This window comes from Heteronotia binoei, chromosome 18 (assembly GCF_032191835.1).
Source record: "Heteronotia binoei isolate CCM8104 ecotype False Entrance Well chromosome 18, APGP_CSIRO_Hbin_v1, whole genome shotgun sequence".
NCBI lineage: Eukaryota > Metazoa > Chordata > Lepidosauria > Squamata > Gekkonidae > Heteronotia > Heteronotia binoei.
Window position 1 is genome coordinate 45,962,120 of NC_083240.1, and position 23,335 is coordinate 45,985,454.

At 45.4% G+C, this 23,335-nt stretch overlaps 1 protein-coding gene across 1 annotated transcript in view; it reads right to left on the bottom strand.

The window, feature by feature from the left end:
* HEATR6 (HEAT repeat containing 6) overlaps positions 1-10,925 on the bottom strand; it is a 33,455-nt gene extending 22,530 nt beyond the window's left edge. Inside the window, exons 1-6 of the mRNA XM_060258985.1 lie at positions 10,668-10,925; positions 8,495-8,602; positions 7,520-7,660; positions 5,740-5,855; positions 4,743-4,857; positions 1,861-1,962 (exon numbers count right to left, since the gene is read on the bottom strand). Of these exons, the coding sequence (XP_060114968.1) occupies positions 1,861-1,962; positions 4,743-4,857; positions 5,740-5,855; positions 7,520-7,660; positions 8,495-8,602; positions 10,668-10,925 (840 nt within the window). The remainder of the gene's footprint in view (positions 1-1,860; positions 1,963-4,742; positions 4,858-5,739; positions 5,856-7,519; positions 7,661-8,494; positions 8,603-10,667) is intronic.
* Between the last annotated feature and the right edge of the window lie 12,410 nt (positions 10,926-23,335).

Below are 23,335 nucleotides of genomic sequence, written 5' to 3' on the forward strand. Positions count from 1 at the left end.
CAAATCCCCACTCTGCTTGCTGGGAAACCTTGGACAAGTCATAAACGTTTAGCCTACCACACCTCGTAGGGCTGTTGTACAGATTAAATGGAAGCCACCTGGGATCCCCATGTGGGCTTTAAATGAAGTCAAAATAAACAGAAAGCATCATCATGTGGACACATCTGAGCTGATAAGAGGAGTACCTTGGTGTCAGCAACAGTACAGCACAGAATTACAGTACTGGAAGTGACTTGGGGCTCATTTAGTCCATCATGCAACAAGAGGGTTTGGGGGTCTGAGAATGACGCCCCTGGACTTAGAAAGTTCTTTTTTCAAGTCCTCTTGATTAGAAAGCACATAGTCCAGGAAGTTATTACAGGGCTGAGTGTATCTTTGAAGAGTTTATTAAAGGCCTGCACAACATCACAGGAGCACACAAAAAGTAAACACAGCAAAATTCACTTTCCAGCAAATCTCATTTTTAAAAAAGGAAGTTTCGAAATCTTATGGTTATACAGATATGATTGCACTTGTGTGGGCAATGCCTGCTGAAGTCTCATGCAGACGCAAAGGACACTGCCTGACTGCCAGTAGATAGGAACTGTGCTCCAATGCTAGCCCAACACTCTTAACTACTACACAGCTTAGGCTCAGTCATTTCTTGCACCATCAAGAGAAAATTACTTCTAGAACACAAAGGAAGTTCAAAAGCAGGCCTGGTCCAGGCTGAATGCAATATGAGCCTCTCTGCGCAGGACAGCTTTCAGAAAAAAAACTTAAGCCTGTAGCAGCATGGGATGCTCAGGAGGTTGTGGGCTCTCCTTCTATGGAGGTTTCTGAACAGAGACTAGATGGCCATCTGACGGCAATGAGGATCCTGTGAACTCAGGCAGATCATGAGAGGGAGGGCTGGAAGGGCTACATCAGTGCTTAGTTCTCATGGCCCTTTCTTAGACTCCCAGGGAAATTCTGATTGCCTCTTTGGGGTCAGTCAGCAATTTTTCTCCAGGCCAGTTTGGCCAGGGATCCTGGAGGGTTTTGTCATCTTCTGGGCGTGGAGCAAGGGTCACTGGGGATGTATGTGTGTGGAGGGGGGAGGTATCTGTGAATGGGGGGTTGGACTAGATGACCCTGGAGGTCCCTTCCAGTTCCATAATTCTATCGGGGGGGGGTCATTCTAAACTAACTAAAACCCACAATGCACAAAACCACTTGAACCCTGACTAGGGTAAGTTGCAAGGAGCTTATTGTACTGAAAGAGGACTCCAAAATATTACTGCCCCCATCAAGTTCAGTTGGCGTTAATCCATAGAATTAGACCAATTAATGGAGGAGATGTCTATCAATGGCTGTTAGCCACAAGGCCCACACAGAACCTTCATGTTTAGAGGCCAGTAGAAAGAAGAGAGGTTTGGCTCAGTAGCTCTGCTGTGCAATTGAGAGAGCCTGACTAAGCAAGCTCTTCATCCCCCCTTCCTCCTCAAGGGAGGAGCCTCATCCAATGGAGAAAATAGAGACTTTGCTCCTGTGTGATTGAGCAAGCCTTGCAAAGCAAACTGTGATGCAGAAGGAAGCAAGAGAGAGGGAGAAGGAAGCAAACAACAGCCAGTTGGGGGCCTGATAGGAGCCCCAGGCCTCATGTTTGACACCCCTGCATTAGACAGCCTCCACCAGTCAGAAGCACCTCTGCCCTGATCCGGAAGGGGCTGCTCTTTAAGAAGACTGTGGCAGGAGATGTGGGAAACAGCAGGCCCTCTCAGGCAGGGAAGCCTGCCCACAGGTTTATTGTGCCACAGCTATAGAAGCATTTAAAGTAATAATAATAGGAGTTTTTAAAATGTCCTCTCAGAGAGTACCGAGAGGACTTCCAGGAGTCACCTTTAACACAGCAAGCAGGTAGCCAAGTTGATCGGGTTGCATCAGCTTCATCTCCCCACCATTTAAGAGCGACTGGATACCTTTCAATGCATTCTGTAACAACTGGAAGGGGGAAAACAAATTAGCTGCATTTCATTAACACCCTCCAAGGTCGCAACATTACAGCGTGCTGCCTAATTAGCATTAAGCACTTAGGCAATTAGAATCCCAAAGCAAAGCTCTTCTCCAATAAACAGAAGCAGGAAGATTTCTACGTCTCACTCATCAGGGATCCCACAATTTGCAAGCTGTTGTAGCCCAAGAACCACCTTTAGCTCCTGTAGGGAGCAGTTTAGATGAAAGCTCTGGAGGCCACTTCCCAGGGAGATTCATCTGTTCCCTTCTGTGGCTGCCTCCCACCAGCAGGAGAATTAATATTGTGTTTTGTACGCGTTTTAACTCTTTTTTAATTGTTCCAATATTGTGAGTTTGGGCGGAGGGGGTTAATGGTTCTAACGTTTGATTTAATCATGTGTGTTTTACATTGTTAACCACCCTGGTAGTGGTACAAAGGCAGGGGACACGTTTTGTGAATAAATAAAAACAATTTTAAAGAGTTCCTTCCTGTTGAGATGCTGACAAAGAATATGCAACTCTATAACGAGAGCAGCCAACTAATGAAGAAATCCTGGGGAGAGTTTCAATGGAAAGTGGTTCAAGGAACCCGGTCAGGCCCTCAACATGTCCTTGACTCTTCTGTTTCCTGCAGCCTCCCTTACAGGCTGACATGTGTCTGTGCTTCCATGAAGCTAGCCCAGATGTGTAAACAGCTGTCTTGGAGGTGGATGTCCGCCCCAGGCAACATTCACCTGCGCTGACATCTCCTGCATACGCTCTCATAGCTGGCAGTTGAAAAGAGAAGGGAAGAGAGGCTGCAGGAAACGCTAGAGGAGGAAAAAGCTCAACTAGCAATCCCACCTTCACTGTGCACTCAATCTTTGTCCATTTTAAATTGTTTCTGACAAACTACAGAAGACTGAGAAAATCCAGAGAATAGCCAATACCTGTTTTCATGAAGAGAATGCTTCTGCCCGCTAAGGAGGCTTCACACAGCAACTGTAGGTTAAAAATTATGGGATCTCCCAAACAAGAGTAATTTCTAGCCTGTCTTAGTAATCTTAGACTTCAATCAAGATCCAGGGTCTCTATGAAGAAATAGATGACCTAGATGGGTATCAGTCTGGCTTCAGGCTTAGCACAGGAACTGTGGGCCAAACAAGACCTTATGGTGGATGCCAACACCATTTTAGAGTTGAACTCATGCATCTGAAAAGGCTGTGAGGGCCCAATACTGACTGAGCCTCCAGTACAGTGAAACCAGGTGGTCTTGTTCTCCCCCCCTCCCCCAACTCCTGCACATTCTGAAATGCCCAAATAGGCTGTTTTGTTGTGATCTTGCCGCACTGAATCCTGATCAGGCCCTCGTGGCATTTTTAAATGGCCACATTCAGTTCTAACATGGAATCAGCGTTCGGTGGACCTGGGGGCACTGTAACGACTAGTTTGACCCTCAGACAGCCTTGGCCACTCAAGTGGACAGACAACCTATGCAGGGGCACAAGACAGAGGAGATCAGGTTTTCATTGTTATCTGAGACGTGGCTTTCTTGCCTGGTTCATCTCTAGGCTGATCAGGTTTTTATATTGTTTTGCAGCTGCTCTTCAGGTCTGAATGCATTTGCCATTGACAACTTCAAGGGTCTGTGTGACAAACAGAACATGTCTGGATTGGGGCGCCGTTCCCAGGGAACGCAGGGCAGGGGAACTTGTTGTCTAGAGGAACGTGCGCCGTGAAGACAGCCAGCAGGAAGAGAGACTCTAAGCAAGCAGAGCTAAGCTGCTTTTCACATGATCCATGCAATATATTAGGCAACACGTATCTGTGACGCATTAATGTCCCAAAAGAACTGACATACTTGGTATTTGCAAAGGCATCCCTGCCTAGAATGTCCCTGGAAGACATTCTAACCAGGAGAGTGATTATTTGCAACATGCTTTAGTTTAACTTATTTTAAGACAATTTGCATCTTTTCTTTCAACTATATAGAAGTCCACCAGGCAACAGAGCAAAAATCAAATGACTAAAATGAAAAACCACCAATGCGCAGGATCAGCATGGGGCAGTGGTTGTGTCAGACTGGGATCTAGGTTGGAATCCCCCTCTGTCATGGAAGCCAATCACACATGCAGCCTAACCTACAAGATTAAGGCTGTTGTGAGGAGGATAAAAATGGAAAAAACAAAAGCAATGTAAACCACTTTGGTTTCCCCGTTATGGACAAAGGAGGGGCATAAATGAAGTAAGAAAATAAAGGTTTGGCAAACAAAGCCAGTAATAAAATAGGGGAAAACGTTAAAATACCAAACTGTGCCCTGACCTAGATAGCCCAGGCAAGCCCAGTCTCGTCAGATCTTGGAAGCTAAGCAGGGTTGACGCTGGCTAGTGCTTGGATGGGAGACCTCCTTGAAATACCAGCAGTCAGGACAGGGCAGGCCATATTCAGCCACCTCTCTGAATAACTTCCAGGCCCTCAGTAGAGGTCAGTCACCAGAAGTCACCATGACTTCCAGGTGAGAGACATACAAAAACCCTACAATTTTTTTTAAACCCAAACTGCAAAACACAGGATGAATAAAAATGATGTTTAATTTGGTATTTAAATGGGGAAAAGAGTAGCTGGGCTAGTATGTCACACAGCTTTGCCCTGGATTGCCAGTGAACCATCTTCAGAAAGTGGAAAGTTTCAGAGGAGAAACCATGATCCTAAAAACTGTGCAGGTTCATACAGGAAAGACCACAGGGAGCCAACATACCTCAACCCCGAGGGTCCTACTTAAACCTACCATGCAAAAGGTGATATCATCCACACTAGGTCCTTTTGAAGACTGTAACACGTTGAGGAAAGTGTGAAAGCAAATCTCTTTGTAAGGTTCCTCTAGATACAGCTGTCCAGGTACACTAAAACAAGTACATCCAAGTCACAATCACAGAGATTACTGCAGAAAAACACCCATGTGGACTCTACAGTAAATGGCTTACATGCCATCAAATAATTCATAAATGTGGGGGAGCACTTAAGTTTAGAATACTCAGTGAAAGAAACGAGGCAGTTAAGTGTCACAAGATGTGAAATGGGGGGCAGGGCATGGATTGCTTCTCCAACTCTTAACCTGGCTTCCAAGTGCTCAGTCAAAGATTTCACATAAGCAATCACTCCAAAAGAAAAGAAATGTGGACCAAAATGCAGCACAACCATTACTTAGGCTGCAACCTGTAATCAATTTTATCAGCAGATTATTCAACATACACTTGAGTTGACTAACTGCAGAGACAAAATATTGAATGGAAAGGGCTGCTACTGAAGGGCACACAGGTTCCCTTTTGAAGCTTTCTGTTATGGGAACAGAGCATGAAAAGAAAAACAGAATTTGGAATACAAATGAATGAGTCCAACATTGTTATAAAATCAATAAGTGGTAATTGCTAGCAATTTTAGGTTACTTTAAACTTCTTTCAATAGGGTAAGTGATTTACAGGGCAATAAAATACGGCCACTCCAATCTAAGTCTGTTGAAATTAATGGATACAGACTGGAGTAGTTCTTAGTGGGACTGTGCTGTTTAATAGTAAGGCAGATAACTGCAGCTGACAGTTTTACATACAGTTAATTGTAACTCAGTGCCACTGAAATGAATGCTGCTTCCAAATGAACGTTTAGTATGCCACGGTATATGTACACGTGAGCTTACAATTAACTGCCACAGCCCTCACAGCTAAACTGGTTGCCCAAGAATGACAGGAGATCAAATTACCTCAACTGCCCCCCCCCCACAGCTGTACCTGAGGCACAGGTTTGCCACGCAGTGCACAGCAGCTCTCTTGAGTTCGGTGTCAGGCTGAGCTGAGCTGCTGAATTGTACCAGGAGTCCGCTTTCCCCCAACAAATCTGGAAGGTACTAAAATAAACCAGCCAGTTACAATGCAGATCTGGGATTTCGTCATGTGCTGGAAGGATTATGCAGTAAATTCTCTGCTAATTTCAGAAAACAGAAACAAACTCTTCATACACAGCGCATGCTAGGTAAATGCAGCGTGGAATCTTCTCAAGGCTGTGATTCCAACACAACACACTGGAAAGCATATTCCCTTGAAAACTGGGTGATCTACACCTCATATGCAGTCTCACGGGGGAAAGCCCCATATATTTTAGCAAAATTTATTTTTATTTATTCAGCTGATTTATATTTCGCCCTTCCCGCAAGCAACGCAGGGCAGATTACAACATATAAATTAACAGTTAAATAGTTAAAATAAGAATTAAAACAGTCATTGGCCAGAAATACACATTTACTTAATACTTCCCAGCTACTCTCTTTATGATAACAGATCTGGGCTGCAAGCCTAACCATGCTTACTGAGGTGTACACACCACCAAGCTCTATGGGACTGACTTCCGAGTGAACATGTTTAGGATTACACAGACTACCATGTTTCCCGCTTGCATAAATCATAGACCAAAAGAAGGAGGGGCTTTTGCCATTGCCATATCAACAGACTATTTGAAGTGATCCATCTTTCAGCAAGTTTTTTGCAGATTTTTTTAAAAAAAACACCACCTTACTGCAAGGAGAGGGAGACACATACCAATTTATCTGAACCCCACATTTTCCATCAGTTACAACAAACAGCCAGCATTGCACCGTACAAATATGGGGTCCCTGCCTTTGCAACACAATCCTGCCATCCCAAACAGCAGCACTCAAAAGGCTGAGCAATGCAAGTGAGGGCTGAAACATCATCTTCTTGCTACTCCATCTTAGCAATTACCACCCAACAGCACATTTTGTGACATTATAGGAACACATATGACAATCTATATATCACAATACTTATTAGTTGCAACAATGAGACTGTCAGGTCTTTGGTGCCCCTCCCGGGCCCCCGGCGTCGCCGTTGCCCCACCCGGGCACTCTGGGGCGTTCCCCAAAGGTCTCAGAAACAGGGGGGTGGGCACTGGGTTACTTCACCGCAGGCCCCCGTTCCCTCCTGGCTGTGCTATGGCTCCTGTCCCTCTCTCGCGCGAGGCAGCCTCTTTGCGCATCAGCCAGCTCTCCTCAGCGACCTCCTCCCTCCCTCCTTTTATGCTTCCCGACCCATCCTCCCCCCTCCCAGGACCTGCCCCTCTCTGGCTCCTCCCCCCTTCAAAGCCCCAGACGCCCAGGAGAGGTGCCTCGGGGACGGGCTGACTGGGCGTGCCTCGGGCGTCCCAGCCCTCAGCGGCGTGCTGCAAGGGAGCGTCTCGTGCTGCGACGAGCTGAATGGCTCTCCCTCTTGCTCTCCGGCATCTTGCCCCGGCCAGACCTCACGGACTCGAAGCCGGGCTCGCCGTCTGGGAGGCGTCGCTCGGGTGGCTGCTTTCGCCCCGTCAGTCGAGGTGAGGGGTGGGGCCTCCACAGGGGCTTGGAGAGGTGGGGGGGGCTCTTGGGGCGATGCCGGGGGCTTGGAGCGGCTGGCAGGCGCCGGGGGGTCTCCTCCGCGCAGTCCCTGCCCGGGCTGGGCGGGACAGAGACTCAGTAACAAGCCCACAACAAAACAGTCAGAAAAGGGGACTCTAACCCACTTTTTGGCATTTGGGTCCATTGTTGTAGACTGAGGCTGCCAAGGCCTGCAGAATTTCCACGTGTGTCCAAGAGCTACACTGCTTCAGAGCAGAGATGAAATAAGGTACAAGGAACTGCAGGCTCTCTTCATCAACTGTAACCTGCAACCATAGAAAGAAATATGGTTGTTAAGGTCAGGGAGCAGGGGAGGTCAACTCTAGTTTATCACAGTGTCGGGACAGGACCCTGACCTGGCGCAGCAGGGTAACCAAGCTGTACCTGGGCTTGGTCCCAGAAACTCCTCCAGTAACACACACCATAAAGCAAAATAAAGCTTTATTAAAGAAACCCTCATGAGGGTTTGCTAGCAAATCCCAGAGTTCCAATGTAATTCTATGGGAGAGGATGAAATCAGCATTTGGGGTTTCCCCACTCGCCCACTCCCAAGGAACGTGTACATTTGAACAATATAACCATAGCAGGGAAGGCCTACATATTACATAGCATCCAAATGCACAGGGATTAAAAAAAAATTGTTCCAAATGAGCACTTAGTGCAACTACAGCAAAGTCAATACAGCTACAGAAGCAGCGAGTCCCTTCTTCACCCAAAGGGTGATTAACGTGTGGAATTCACTGCCACAGGAGGTGGTGGCGGCCACAAGCATAGCCAGCTTCAAGAGGGGTTTAGATAAAAATATGGAGCACAGGTCCATCAGTGGCTATTAGCCACAGTCTGTGTGTATATATAAATTTTTTTTGCCACTGTGTGACACAGAGTGTTGGACTTGATGGGCCGTTGGCCTGATCCAACATGGCTTCTCTTATGTTCTTATTGAGTTTGCCAGTTCCTCCCCTAAAAAGAGAAAATCCTGGAGAAATACCACAGCTGCAACCATTCTGGGCCTGGGCTCAAAGATACACCAAAGCATAGAAGTAAAACAATAACACACACACACACACACACACACACGCAGGATAACCTAGTTCCCTTACCTGGAATCTGTTCAGCAAATGATGAATCAACTGGCACACTTTGTTGACAAGATGCTCTTGATTTAGTGGCACTAATTTACACGCTTGGACAAGTAAGTCACAAACATCCTATGAAGTCATAGAAAAGGGGACAATCATTGTATTTAATGCTTGATCACCCTGACTGGGAACACAAAAGGGGTAAAACCGCACAGAAAACCTGACCCAAGTGATGTGACTTCAGGGACTCAGCAGGGCTTGCCCCAGCTCAGTGAACGGTCCTGGAAGTCATTCCGCCCTCTGTCCTCTTGCTGCTCCTTTCCCCTTTGCCCATCCCTGTTTTATTGTGTTGCTGTCTCCCACTGATCCTTTCCTTCCCATTTTTCAGTTCTCCTCCCTCCCTCTTCCCCTTTTTGTTCTCTACTTTAGGAACACATTCAGTAAACATCATAGTAGCATAAAAACAGCCTTGTGGGACCTGAGACAATCCAGGTTCAAATCCCCACTCTACCACAGAAGCTCAGTGGGTGACCCATAGGCCATTCCCTCAGTCAGCCTAACCTACCTCACAAGAAGGAAGTGGGAGGGAAAAAAGAATGACACTGTAAGCTGCCTGGGGCTCCCAATGATGAGAAAAGCAGGATATAAATATCTAAACATCTAAGTGCCTTTCGAAGTGACCTGTCAGTGCCCCACCCCTTGAGACAGCCAGTTCCACAATCAGCACAACTTTCCCTGACCTGCCACCCAACCTCTTCCATCCTCTGGCTCTCCCCAACCCCCAGTCCTGGAGTTCTCTGTTGCCCATGTTATATTCTGGAACTGCCATCTCCAGGATGGGAAGTAGCACCTTTAAGACCAACAAACTTTTATTCAGAATGTAAGCTTTCGTGTGCATGGCCACTTCTTCAAACGAGGAATGAGGTACAGTAATGTCCAAGTGTTTGCACTTTGTAAGAAAGGAAAAGTACACTTGGACATTACCGTACCTCATTCCTCGTCTGAAGAAGGGTGCATGCACACGAAAGCTTACATTCTGAATAAAAGTTTGTTGGACTTAAAGGTGCTCCTGGACTCCTGCTTTGTTCTACTGCTTGAGACCAACATGGCTGCCCACCTGGATCAATGCAGGGTGGGAAATCCCTGAAGCTTTGGGAGGCTACGCTTGGAGAAGGCGGGACTCATGGAAGAGCCTCAAAGGGCACCGTGCCAAGGAATCATTTTCCCTCTTTAATATGTAGCCCTCTCCTCCAGGGCAGGGGTGGCCAAACTGTGGCTCGGGAGCCCCATGCGGCTCTTTCACACATATCGTGTGGCTCTTGAAGCCCCCTACTGCCTATCGGCTGGCTTGGAGAAGGCATTAGTCTCTTTAAATCACTTATCCGAGCCAATCCAGCTTGGAGAATGTGTTTAAAGCTGCTTTCTTTCCACCTCTCTCTCCTTCCTCCCACCCCCATTTATTTGCCTTCCTTCCTCCCTCGTCTCACAGCTTTCAGACATGACGTTAGGGTTGCCAAGTCCAATTCAAGAAATATCTGGGGACTTTGGGGGTGGAGCCAGGAGACATTGGGGGTGGGGCCAGGAACAAGGGTGTGACAAGCATAATTGAACTCCAAAGGGAGTTTTGGCCATCACATTTAAAGGGACAGCACACCTTTTCAATGCTTTCCTTCCATAGGAAATAATGAAGGATAGGGGCACCTTCTTTTGGGGCTCATAGAATTGGACCCCCTGGTCCAATCCTTTTGAAACTTGGGAGGTATTTTAGGGAGAGGCACTAGATGCTGTACTGAAAATTTGGTGCCTCTACCCCAAAAAAGTGCTCCCCCAGAGCCCCAGATCAATTCTCCGTGATTTTCTATGGGAATAAATCTCCATAGGGAATAACAGAGTTCCCAGCAGACATTTCCCTCCCCTCCCCCTGCTTTCTGATGACCCTGAAGCGGGGGGAGGGCCTCCAAACCAGGGGATCCCCTGCCCCCACCTGGGGATTGGCAACCCTATCTGACGTTCATGTCTTGCGGCTCTCAGACATGTGACGTTTATTCCCTGGTCCAGGGCAACTCATCTCTGAAGCCTGGAGATCCCGCCTGGAAGTTGGCAGCCCCTAATTTATGTTGTCTGGTCCTCCCCCAGCCATGGCGGGAAAATCAAGCTCCCCCACCCGCCGCAGCTCCTTCCTTCCCACCCCCACCTCGGGCCGCGGCGCCTCCTTCCCCGCCGCTCCCGCCGGGCCGCAGGTCTCGGAGATGAGCTGGTCGAACACCAGGTGGAGCTCGGTCCGGAGCCCGCTCTCGCCCCCCGGCGGGGCCTGGCTGGGGACGGAGGCCGACCGCAAAGCGCCCAGGCGGGCCAGGTAGCGCCGCACGAAGGGCTCCGAGGAGTCGCCTCCCGAAAGCGCCGCCGCCGCCGCCTCTCCCTTGCCGGGGACTGCTGAGCCCTCCGCCGCCATTTTCCTCAGCACGGCCGCCGGTCGCCACGGCAACGAAGCGCGGCCCGGAAGAAACGAAAGGGGAAAAGGCAGGACTTCCGGTAAAAAAAAAGGCTGACTGGAAGGCGGCGGGTTGCCGTGCGTGGCCTCACTTGAGGAACGCGAACAGGGCCGCTCTAGGCCTCGACTTCTCGTCGGGCTGCAGATCCTCTCTGTGGAAGGAGGGGAAAGTTCGTTCCTTTGCCTTGAGCGCCTTTGCTCAGCCTCAAGATTTGGTCTAATCATAAAGACAATAATAATTCACTTTATGGTAGCAAAAGCATCCATTCTCATCCGCCTTAATACTTGAGAAATTATACCATAGTGTACTATTGTCTGATGAAGTGTGCATGCACACGAAGGCTTACGTTCTGGATAAAACTTTGCTGGCCTTAAAGGTGCTTCTGGACTCCTGCTTTGTTCTACTGCTTCAGACCAACACGGCTGCCCACCTGGATCCAGGGTTTTTTGTGGCAGGAACTCCTTTGCATAATACACCACACCCCCTGATGTAGCCAATCCTCCAAGCGCCTACAGGGCCTACTGTAAGCTCCAGGAGGATTGGCTACATCAGGGGTGTGTGGCCTAATATGCAAAAGAGCTCCTGCTACAAAAGAATCCCTGCCTGGCTGTATCTACTTGAGAAAAAGTTAGCTGTTGTGAAACAAAATTAGCTGTTCAAAAAGAGTTGTAAACTTAATGAAGTGTCGTAACTTTTAACCAATTTCGCTTAAGGTTTCTATAGATGTGGGCCATTAACTAAAGAACAGATTTTGGATCCAGTGGCACCTTTAAGACCCAACAAAAATTTATTCAAGGTATGAGCTTGCACGTTCATGCACACTTCTTCAGATAACACCCAACGCCTAACCAAAGGCCTGGTGGAACATCTTCGTTTTTCAGGCCCTGAGGAACTCCTCGTATATGTATGAGGAGGTAAGGAAAGCTCCCTTCTTGTGGCTTTCTGAAAACGATGCAAAACTGAACAGAGTTTGAATCCAGCGGCACCTTTGATTTTGGGTATAAGCTTCCATGTGTGTGCACATTTCTGTATCTGATGACGATGTCTGCATACACATGAAAGCTTATACTCAGAAGCTCCATTTCCTATATTGTCAAGCACTAAGGGATTATCCGCTCTGTTATTGGCCACTGTGAAAAATGGGGAAGAGTCACACAATCTCATAATATGGGGAAACATGTTGAGAGTACAGAATGCACAGTAGAACCCACTGACGCTGGTATTTGCATGTGTGCGCCTGTGCAAAGTCAGCTGCAACTCCATCACGCTTTGCATGGGTACAATTGGTATGGGGGAGGAGTACTCCGGCAGAAGCAATTGATAGCTTTTTTAGTCTTGTGCTGCTAAATTTAAAAAAAATTGGGGGGGGGGGGGTATTTTTGCTGATGCGCTAGCACAGCTTGCATAGAAACACTAATTCCTTGCCCTTCCTGAAATGTCTGTGGTTTCCTCTTTGTGATTCTCTACTTTGATCCTGCACACTGGTCGTGATCTTGGTAGTTTTGAAGAGCATGTTCTGTATGCATTGCCCTCTGTCCTCCAAACAGATCGATCTCAAGTGATTCTTGATTTCAGCGGTTTGCAGAAAATCCATGTGGCTCAGCCACCATTATAATGTTTGTTTGTTTCTTTTTGTTTAAATAAGGCAGGACCCAGGGGGGACCAGCTGCTGTTCAGATGAGCACAATGCTCTTCAAGGGACAGTCCTGTAGATATGCAGGTCCCAGACTACTCAGGGCTTTGAAGGTTAATACCAAAACCATGGACTGGATTCAGTACTCCCCTGGAAGTCAGTGCAGCTGACAGGGCACTGGTTGGATATGTGCTTTAAAAGGCATCCCCATTAGGCACAAGCGCCACTGCATTTTGAACCAGCTGGAGTTTCCAAGTCAACCTTAAGGGCAGCCAAGCATAAAGTGAGTTACAGTAATCCAGCCTGAAGGTGGCCATTGTATGGATTGCTGTGGCTTGTATCTGGGAGGGGGTGGGGTGTTCTGGCAACAGCTGTGACCTGGGCCTCTATAGAGAGCAAAACATCCAGGATCACACCCAGACTCCTCACTGTTGGTGATGGCATCAACAGCACTCCACCTAGGGCTGGGAGCTGGATCCCTAAGGCTGTCCCCCCACAACTCAGGCACATATTGGGTGGGTTTCGTTTCAGGCGGCTCTGCTGCAGCTAAGCAGCCCTGGCTCCCAGTGCCTTTGGGGCAGCATCTGGGCAGCCATTGATCAACAGATACAGCCGGGTGTCATCAGCATACTGGTGTAGCAAAACAAGTAGGAGCGACTGTGTAGCACAAACCATCAAACTTGTAATAAGTGTTCAATACATCATGCAGAAAGATATTCTAGGAAGTAATATACGATACGGAACGCTCAGAGACAAAGTCACAAGAGTCTTTGCAGTTTCACATCAGTTTTCAAATGGCCAATAACAAATATAAACAATGGTCCCTTTCCAAGTAGCCAGTAGTCGTTGCCAGAACTAATAACTTGATGTTGAAAATAATCTTTGCCGCCCAAGGGACCGGATTTGCACTCGTGCCGTTCTCAGCCACAGGCTTTTTCTCACAAATCAATGCGTTCTGGCTCTGCTTGCAATATACCTATCAAATGGGGCACCGGTCCAGAATTTCCAGGACAAAAGTTCTGCACATTTCCAGCTGGTTACAACAAGGAAAACCTGATGGACATACATGGTCCAAGGAAAACACTTGTGCATAATAGGCCATAGATTATTGTGTTGCAGTCTTCATTTGGTTTGATTCCCCACTCCTCCACTTGCACCTGCTGGAATGGCCTTGGGTCAGCCAGAGCTCCGGCAGAGGTTGTCCTCGAAAGGGCAGCTGCTGTGAGAGCCCTCTCAGCCCCACCCAGCTCACAGGGTGTCTGTTGTGGGGGAGGAAGGTAAAGGAGATGGTGAGCCGCTCTGAGACTCTTCGGAGTGGAGGGCAGGATAGAAATCCAGTATCTTCATCTACCTCACACGGTGTCTGTTGTGGGGGAGGGGAAGCTAAAGGAGATTGTGAGCCGCTCTGAGACTCTTCGGAGTGGAGGGCGGGATATAAATCCATTGTTTTCTTCTTCTTCTTCATATCAGCCCTGCAAGGAAGATTATCCCCAGGTAGCTAAAGCAGAGCAATAGCACCAAGTGGGAGGCAGGGCCAGTGCATGGAAGACAGCCAAGAAGGTGGCAGCCTAAGGGCGCCACCTGGCCACATGCACTGGGAGGGGGGAGGGGGTAGCGAGCACTGAGCGCACTCACTGCCATCTGGACTTTGCCAAGGTTTCTTGAGGTGGGGGGGCGTTGGGGGGGGGCGTTGCGATGATGTCACTTCTGGGTGAGGTCATTGCACCGCGTGCGCTTTGTGCGCGCGATTTGAGACTGGGAGGGGGGCACCGGTGCAGGGTTCTGCCTTGGGCAGCAGAAACCTAGTGCCAGGCCTGGTGGGAGGACAGACTTGAATCAGAATCTTCTTGGTTCATAATTCCATCAGTAGGAATGAAATCAAATATGCGCACTCTAAAGTGCAGGTTGGTCAAAAAGGGATTGCAAAGCAACCTTCCTGCACAGCTATCAGTTCACAGACTGTGGACAGGTTCAGCAGCAGATTTTGGAGTGACCTGGGCCAGATAGACAGAGGCCACCCCCCCCTCCAACCTGCACGGGCTCTCCCCCTCCCTGCCGCTTCCTCTGCACTCCTTTCAGCCCCAATGTCAGCAGGGTTTGAAATGAGCAGGCAGCCGAAAGAGTCATGGGAAGCCCACCCTTCACTCTCAAGAACGACTGAGAGATCACTTCAGAGGCCTTGGCGATGTTATTTCCATTTATAATTTTCTTTTATTTCACCTTTTTCCAACCAAATTCCATCCTTATACATAACACCAATTTAGTAAGCAAATAAGAACAAAAAAAAGCAACAAACAAAAAAGTGAATTAATAAAACGAAGAATCAAACTCTAAATAGTCATCCTTGAGGAGATCGAATGTGGTTTAGACCAAAATTAGATCGAATTCTTATAATAAAATATATCCATACATTAATTCCATACTATCAGCAATACATTAAGCTTACCTAAGAATCATTCTTATTTAACCATTTATACAATTTCCCCCATTTTTTGCTAGCTTCAGATTTTGGTATCCCTTTCACCAAATTTGATAATATATCCATTTCTGCAGCTTGCAAGATTTTATCTAGAACCTTCTCTAATTTCGGACATTCCTTTTGTCTCCAATATTTAGCAAAAGTAATTCTTGCTGCAGTGAGTGTAAACTGTCACGTGCTCATCTTCTTGGGGAATTTCTTTTCTCACTAGGGATAGTAACATAATCTCAGGTTTGAATTGTAGGTTTATATTTAATATTGCCTTCAAAGTTTCATAAATTCTAACCCAAAATCTTTGAGCTATTTTACACGTCCACCATAAATGATAACATTTATGGTGGACGTGTAAACATAACATAACATAAATGATAACATTTCCAACATTTCGGTGAGATGGTTGAGTTAATTTTTGTCAATTGGACTGGAGTAATATACCATCTATGGAACAACTTTAAAAAGTTCTCTCTAAAATTTATAGGTTTAATAATCTTATAATTAATATTCCAAAAAAGTGACCACGTTTCTAAATCAATATTTTTCCCCAATTTTTTTGACCATTTAATCATTAATTCTTTTACAACTTCATCTTCTAATTTCACCTGGGTTAGGTAATTATAAACTTTTTTAATCGTTTTATCCTCCTTATTTAACAAAATTTTATCAAAATCAAAAATATTTTTGGTAAAACCCACTAGTTTATCTTTATTATATTTAGCCATAATCTGGGTCATTGTCCACCAGTCCAGTTTTATTCCTCTTGACTCCAAATCCTCTTTCCCTCTTAATTTGTCATTTTCATCCAGTAAGTCCTGATATCTAATTACCTTAGCATATTGCCATAATTGTGGTTGCATTGAAGCTTCTCCCGGTGCTAACCATCTTGGGACCTTATTATATATCTTTCTTTTGATTTTTAACCAAACATTGAATATTGCTTTGCGAATTAGATGGTTTACAAAATATTTTTGCGTTTTTTCTACATACCATATATTTGCATGCCATCCACTATGTAAGTCAAAGCCTTCTAGTGCCAGCATTCTTTTGTTTTCCAGTATTATCCAATCCAGCAGCCAAACCGTTACACATGCTATATAGTAATTTTCCCAGTCTGGAAGGCCTAATCCACCATTTTCTTTTTTATCAATTAATATTTTCCATTTAATCCTGGGTTTCTTATCTAACCAAATAAAAGCCCGGATCATCTGATCTAACTTAACAAAAAATACTTTCTTACTTGCAAAATTGACCATTTGAAATAAAAACATTACTTTTGGAAGTATATACATCTTAATAAGTGCAATTCTGCCCATAAATGACAGTTGCATATTACGCCATTTCATTAAGGTAATTTCGATCTCTTTTATTAAAGGCCCATAATTATTCTCATAGATATTGCTGCATTTGCTTGTCAAAATTATCCCTAAGTATCTTATTTTTGTTTCCCTTTTAAATCCTGTTCCTTTCTCCAACACCTGGATCTCCTGTGTGGACATATTTTTTGTTAAGATTTTGGATTTCTCTTTATTTATCTTTAATCCGGCCACTTGACCATAGTTATTTAACTCCTTTAGAATCTCATCCATTAGACTCTATTGGATTCTGCAGTATTAAAACAATATCATCGGCATATGCCAAAACCTTATATATCTCTCCTTTAACTTCTAATCCTCTAATTTTGTTATTATTTCTAATAGACTCCATCAAAATCTCCAAAGACAAGATAAAAAGTAACGGGGATAAAGGACAGCCTTGTCTGGTACCCTTACATAATTTAACTTCTTCCGTTAACTCGCCGTTAACAATTATTTTAGCTGTTTGTTCATTATAAATAGCTTGTACATTTTTTATATACTCATTTCCAAAATCCATAATTTTTAACTGTTGAAACATAAAATTCCAGTTTAAATTATCGAATGCTTTCTCCGCATCCAAAAACAATAACGCCATTTGCCTATTCCTATTAACTTCAAAGTATTCGATTACATTCAAAATAATTCTAAGATTAGATCTCATATGCCTTTTTGGAAGAAACCCTGTTTGGACTGAATGGATTAAATTTTTAAGTACCTTCTTTAATCTATTGGCCAAAATAGCAGAATACATCTTCTAGTCAACATTAAGCAACGATATTGGCCTGTAATTCTTAATTGCATCAGAACCTTGATTAGTCTTCGGAATCAGAGCTATATTCGCATTTTTCCAGGAGTTCGGCATTTCTGCTGTTAACCACACCTCTTCTACTACACATTTAAAATAATTTATAATACTTTCTTTAAAAGTAATGTAGTACTCTGCTGGAATGCCGTCAGGACCCGCCGCTTTATTTTTCTTCAATTTTTTCCATGCTTCTTCTATTTAATATATTGAAATAGGACTGTTTAGTGTTTTAACAATTTATTGATAACATATGGTTACAAATCTTAATTATAAATTTTCAGTACTAACCCATATGGCATTTCAATCCCCCCTCCCTCCAATGTTGACTTCCCCGAAGTTATAGATTCAAGTTCAATACTAAAGGTACTACTAGCTGATCAAAGTTCAATATATATATTTTTTCTCATTAATGCTAAAAAATTGTCCAATAGGACTGTTTAGGATCTCCTTTTGTGCCTGCGTTAATTTTGGAAGTGATTTATTTAGTAAATATTCTTCTTGTTTACTCTTATTTATATCCGTTGCACAATAAAGTTTCGTGTAAAAATCCCTTATTATTAATTTCATTTCCTTTGTGAGAAACTTATGTTTACCCTCCTTGTCTTTTAGTATCTTTATTATTTTATTTTCTCGTTCTTTCTTGATTTTGTGTGCGAGCCATTTTCCCGGCTTGTTAGCATTTTCAAAAAAATGTTGCTTAGCAAAACGGACTTTTTTCTCCATTTCTTTCAAAAATATCATGTGAATCTTGTGCTGTGGAATTTTAATCTCGTTCTTTATAGTTTGTATTGTTGGATTTTCTTTAGTTGTCTTTCTTTCCCTTTTATTGATTCCATCATCTCTCCTAGCATTCTGTTTTCATCTTGTCTTTTATGAGCATTAAAACTTATAGCAAGGTCTCTAAAATACGCTTTGCTTGTTTCCCAGACTGTTTTAGAGGATATCTCTTTCTGCATATTGGTTTAAAAAAAAAATTCCATCTCTTCTTTAACATATTTAATAAATTTCTTATTTTCCACTAATCTTGGATTCATTCTCCAACCACTTCTTTTCCTTCTTCCCTTTATACAAATCATAACAGGATTGTGATCCGCGATTGTACTAGGAAGAATTTCAGTTTCTTCAACAGATTTCATTAGTGGTACGGATGCCCAACACATGTCAATCCGTGACCATGAATTATGTCTGTTGGAGAAGAACGTGAAATCCTTTTTATTTGGGTTTAAAGTACGCCATACATCAACTAAAACAAATTCATCTGCCATTCTAAAAAAAAATTCTGGATGTTATTTCGATACTGGGTTGCCAACGCTGGGTTCAGAAATAACCGAAGTTAGGGGGAGGAGGTGGAGTCTGGAGAGGACGAGCCTCAGCAAGATATAATGTCCTGGAGCCTGCCCTCCAAAGCAGCCATTTCCTCCATTAGAACTGGTCTCTGATGTCTGGAAATCAGTTGTCATTCCAGGAGATCTTCAGGCTGTATCTGGAGGAAAACCTACTGAGAGCCAGTTTGGTGTAGTGGTGAAGTGATTGGACTCTTATCTGGGAGACCCGGGTTTGATTCCCCACTCCTCCACTTGCACCTGCTGGAATGGCCTTGGGTCAGCCAGAGCTCTCTTATCTGGGAGAACCGGGTTTGATTCCCCACTCCTCCACTTGAACCTGCTGGAATGGCCTTGGGTCAGATATAGCTCTTGCAGAGCTGTTCTTGAAAAGGCAGCTGCTGTGAGAGCCCTCTCAGCCTCACCCACCTCACAGGGTATCTGTTGTGGGGGGAGAAGATATAGGAGATTGTAAGCCGCTCTGAGTCTCTGATTCAGAAAGAAGGGTGGGGTATAAATCTGCAGTCTTCTTCTTCTGCTACTGTAAACTATGAACCTTGAGTCTGTGTTGAAGTCATTGAAATCGGGTTCCAGTTACAGCCTGATAATTGAAGACCAGTATTGAAACATCTTGAAATCTAGAGGGGCCATCTTATGAAGGTTATGTAGGTCCTTCCTACTTGAAAGAATTTCAGAACTTTTCATAGACTGTATTATGAATTTTATTTATTGAAGGAAGGAATTGTTGAAGACTATTAATCCCTCTATTGGAAACTGTGGAAGCAATTCATTTGTAATGAATTGTAATTGTAATTTCTTTGGAGGGAAGATATGATGACATTGTATACACGGGTTTAAATTATATAAGGATTTAAGCATATGTATTATTATTATTATTCTTTTTCAGTGGTGCTGTTTGTAGCAGAATTTGTTTGCTTGTATCTGGAGGTTGGCAACCCTAGTGGGAGGCCATGCCATACTCCTGCTAACTCCCCCCACCCCAGATGGGCTGCTGCTGCTCACTCTGCTGGTGCTGTGCTGTGCTGTGCTGTGGCCGAGGCAATACCGCTCAGGGGAGGGGCAAAGGAGATTGGAGTGGCCTATGGAAATCCAGCCGTGGTTCTTCCACTCTAGCAGTTCTTTGTGTGGCCGCTGTAGTTAAAGCTGAGCCAGACGCAGACTAACTTCCCAAGGCAACAGCATTTGCACATTATGCAAAGAGAGAAAGAGAGAGAAAATGATTGGTAATGCTGCATTGTTAAAGCAAATTACAGCTTTTGTATAAATAAATGGTTGCAAATCCATTTTGGGTACACAGAGCGTTTTGCTAGCTCTGGCATTAGTCTCCTTGTCTGCCTTTTATGTCTAATCTGGAGTGAAGGCGGGGGGGGGGCAGCAAGGCAGGGAGTGGACAATTTAAGGGGCAGAATGATAAAATATTTAATGTAGCAGAGAGAAAATTGGAGACCGAGCAGATATGCGGCAGATTAGAAGGAAGAGAGAGGAATCTGAAATTCATAGTAGGGTTTTTTTTCCCCCAAAATGGAAGCTTCCATTCCAAATTCCAGGCTATTTAACACATATGCCATCTCATGCACACAGATTAAAAGCCGGTATTTGGGTTTGCTTGTGAATGCCTCAATGGTTTTGGAAAGGATCTCATGCCTTTTTCCCCCAACTGAGAAAAAATCCTCAAAGAATCTTTCCAAAGGATACTTCCTCCTATATATTTTCCAGTTATCTGTAAAGATCATATTCCAGAGCAGTTTATAAGAACTATAATCCCTCCCAATGATATAATATATAAATGACTGCCAGCCCCCCACCACCACCATATGAGCTCTGCTCTCTGAACCCTCGTGGTCTGAGGGGAGTTGTCCTGCACCCTGCTGTCTGGCTGGGCCAGGTTTCCTCAGAAGTAAAACCTTCTCACTAAGGCTGATCCAGCTTGGGGCTGGAAGCTTGGAACCAGTCACCAGCCTGCTCAGAATTCCATGTTGCTGCAACAATCGCTGTCAACTTCAATCGAGGCAGCTGATTAAAACAACAGTTGTCAATTTCATTCATTCATTTGAAGCATGCAGCAACATGTGCCCCAGGTTCTAAAGCATGTTTCTGTTAGAAACTCTTCTGGCCACAATCATCAACAGAACTATGTTCTTTTAAAAAATCCATCAATATCAATGTTCCCTCTACACTGTGGAGTTTTGTGAGTAAAAAGTCTACTTTATGAGCTACAGGCATTCAAGTAATGAGTGAGCAATTTGGCTACCGCATAAATTAGTTTGCTCTGGGGTCATCCTTCCTGAGCTAAGACAAAAACTTGTGAGCCAGAGGCTAAAAAACTCTGAGCTAGCTCACACTAACTCCAATTAGAGGGAACACTGATCAATATCCTAACATGCATAAGCTATAATATAGTATCTACTGACCTACCTACCCACCTTCTCTGTTGCTGCCACCTACCATTCGCCTCTTGGCTCCTCTTTCCTTATCCTTACTTGTGGCATCCTAGGGCTGCTTTGTTTTTGTCTCTGGCAGAATGGCATGTTGCATTTTTATTAGGTGAGCTCATCCATCAGCATGGGAGTAGGGTAATGGCTTTAACTGATGGTGCACCTGGGATTCCCAACCTCCAGGTGGGGCCTGGTGATCTCCTGGAATTACAACTGATCTCTAGGCTATGGAGATCAGTTCCCCTGGAGAAAATGGCTGCTTTGGAGGGAGGGCTCTGTGGCCTTGAACTCCGCTGAGGTCCCCCCCCCCCCAAACTCTGTCCTGCCTAGCCGCCAACCTCCAAATCTCCAGGGATTTCCCAAGGCAGAGTTGATCACTCTCTGTGTAGCAGAAGGCTTTGTGTGGCATGGCATATAAAGGTCCTTGCAAGGGGATGCTGGGCTTGGCTGCTGAATGGGTTCCCATCACCAAGTGGCAGCTTCAGTGGGGAGTGGTATGGATTCAAATCACGCTTTTCATGGTTTCTGCTATGATTCTCCTGTTACTGCCTTGTCTTTCCCAGGCAGGCTGTCTCCCCCTCCACCGAGCATAAGTGCTGCATGGAGATGAATGGGTAGATCAGGGGTGTCGAACTCCTTTGTTATGAGGTCCACATCTGACATAAATGAGACTGTTGGGCGGGGCCATTTGTGACATAAAATGTTACGCCAGGTAGCAGAGATATAAACTCTAGACTGTGACAGAACCGGCCTGATTCTGCCTTCAGACCCGGTCCCGTCAGCTCCCCTTTTGAGTTGCCAACTCCTGAAGGGAGCTTGTCTTCTTCCCACCACTAGGGCACGCTGCCACCACCTGCTCACTTTAGGGGTTCTTGACGGAGAGGAGCAGGACTCCCAATCCCCCTTCCTGCCAGTTCTGTGGCCTCAAGGGCCTCTGCCAGCCCAGCACCTGGTTAATCCAGAGACCACAGTCCTTCTTTGGGAGACCCCTGGAGGACTGGCACCCTTGCCAACTGCGTGCCTTCCCCCTTCCCTGGACTCCCCTCCGGCAGTAGCCTGGTCTAAGGCGGTTGGGGAAACTAGGTGGCACAGAGGGACTACTTTTTTAAACAGACAAAATATTTATTTAAAATTTATAACTATTTACAGGCATTTTTAAATACAGGGTGAACAGAAGCAATAAACGAAAGTAGGGATAAATGCTCCTTCTCTCCCTAATATTTATTATTATTTATTACTTTAAATTTCTACCCCGCCCTCTCCGCAAGTGGACTCAGGGCAGTAAAACCGGTAAAAACCAATAAAACATCATTACAATTTAAGATTTTAAAAAACGTTTCGTGGTGCTGTATCAATACAATATAGGCGAGTTCTTCTTTTCTGACAGTGATCACCTAATACACTGTATGATGTCGGGTGGGAGTTCTCTCCCGGAGAGATATCAAAGACCTGTCGAAATAGTTCGGTCTTACAGGCCCTGCGGAAAGTGGAAAGATCCCGCAGGGCCCTTATGGCCTCCAGGAGAGCATTCCACAATTCTGGTGCTACCACCGAGAAGGCCCAAGCTCGCATCAAACGCAACCTAGCCTCCTTTGGTCCAGGGATGGACAATAGATTTTTTAAATATTCAGCTGGCCGTGACCAATATAATAATATACAACTGGCCCATCCAGAACCACCAGCCTCCAAGACTCAAGTCAAACTTGGCTGTCAGCTTCCCCTGACAACTTTTAGCTCCCCGTTTCCCTCCAAAAACCTCTAACACCAAACCCAGCTCCCGCCTGCAGCCTTCCGGGAGACCAGCCTGAAAGACTTCCTGCCTCTCTAGGAGGCCTCCTCAGAATTGCTGCTTTCAGACCGGAGGGGAGGGGGGAGGAGGAAGAGACTAGGCCGAAGCCTGCCTCCAGTTTGATGGCCTCTTCCTGCCAACTCCAGATAACCATAGTGCAAAATGGTTACAAAGACACAAACACAATTAAAGATTTTGGGCCATTTGGGCAGCTCTATAGGAGGCTGTCAAATGGCCTCAACGGTTGCCATTGTCATGGGGAGAAGGCAGCGAGCCCTTGGAATGGATGCACCCCTCCTTATAGCCAGAAGATGGCACTAATGCACTGTGGTTCCCGAGGCTCCCTCTCTCTGAGGAGGGCGTTTTCAGTCTTACACTGATTTATTTCCCCCTCTATAGGCAGCCCTGGGAGCTGTAGTTCTACTGGGGGGGTTGTGGTGTGGCCTCTAGCAGAACTGAAGACAGACCAGTATTCCCAGTAGGCCTGGGAAGTTCCTGGGGGGGGGGGGGGACTTGCTGGAGATTTGGGAGTGG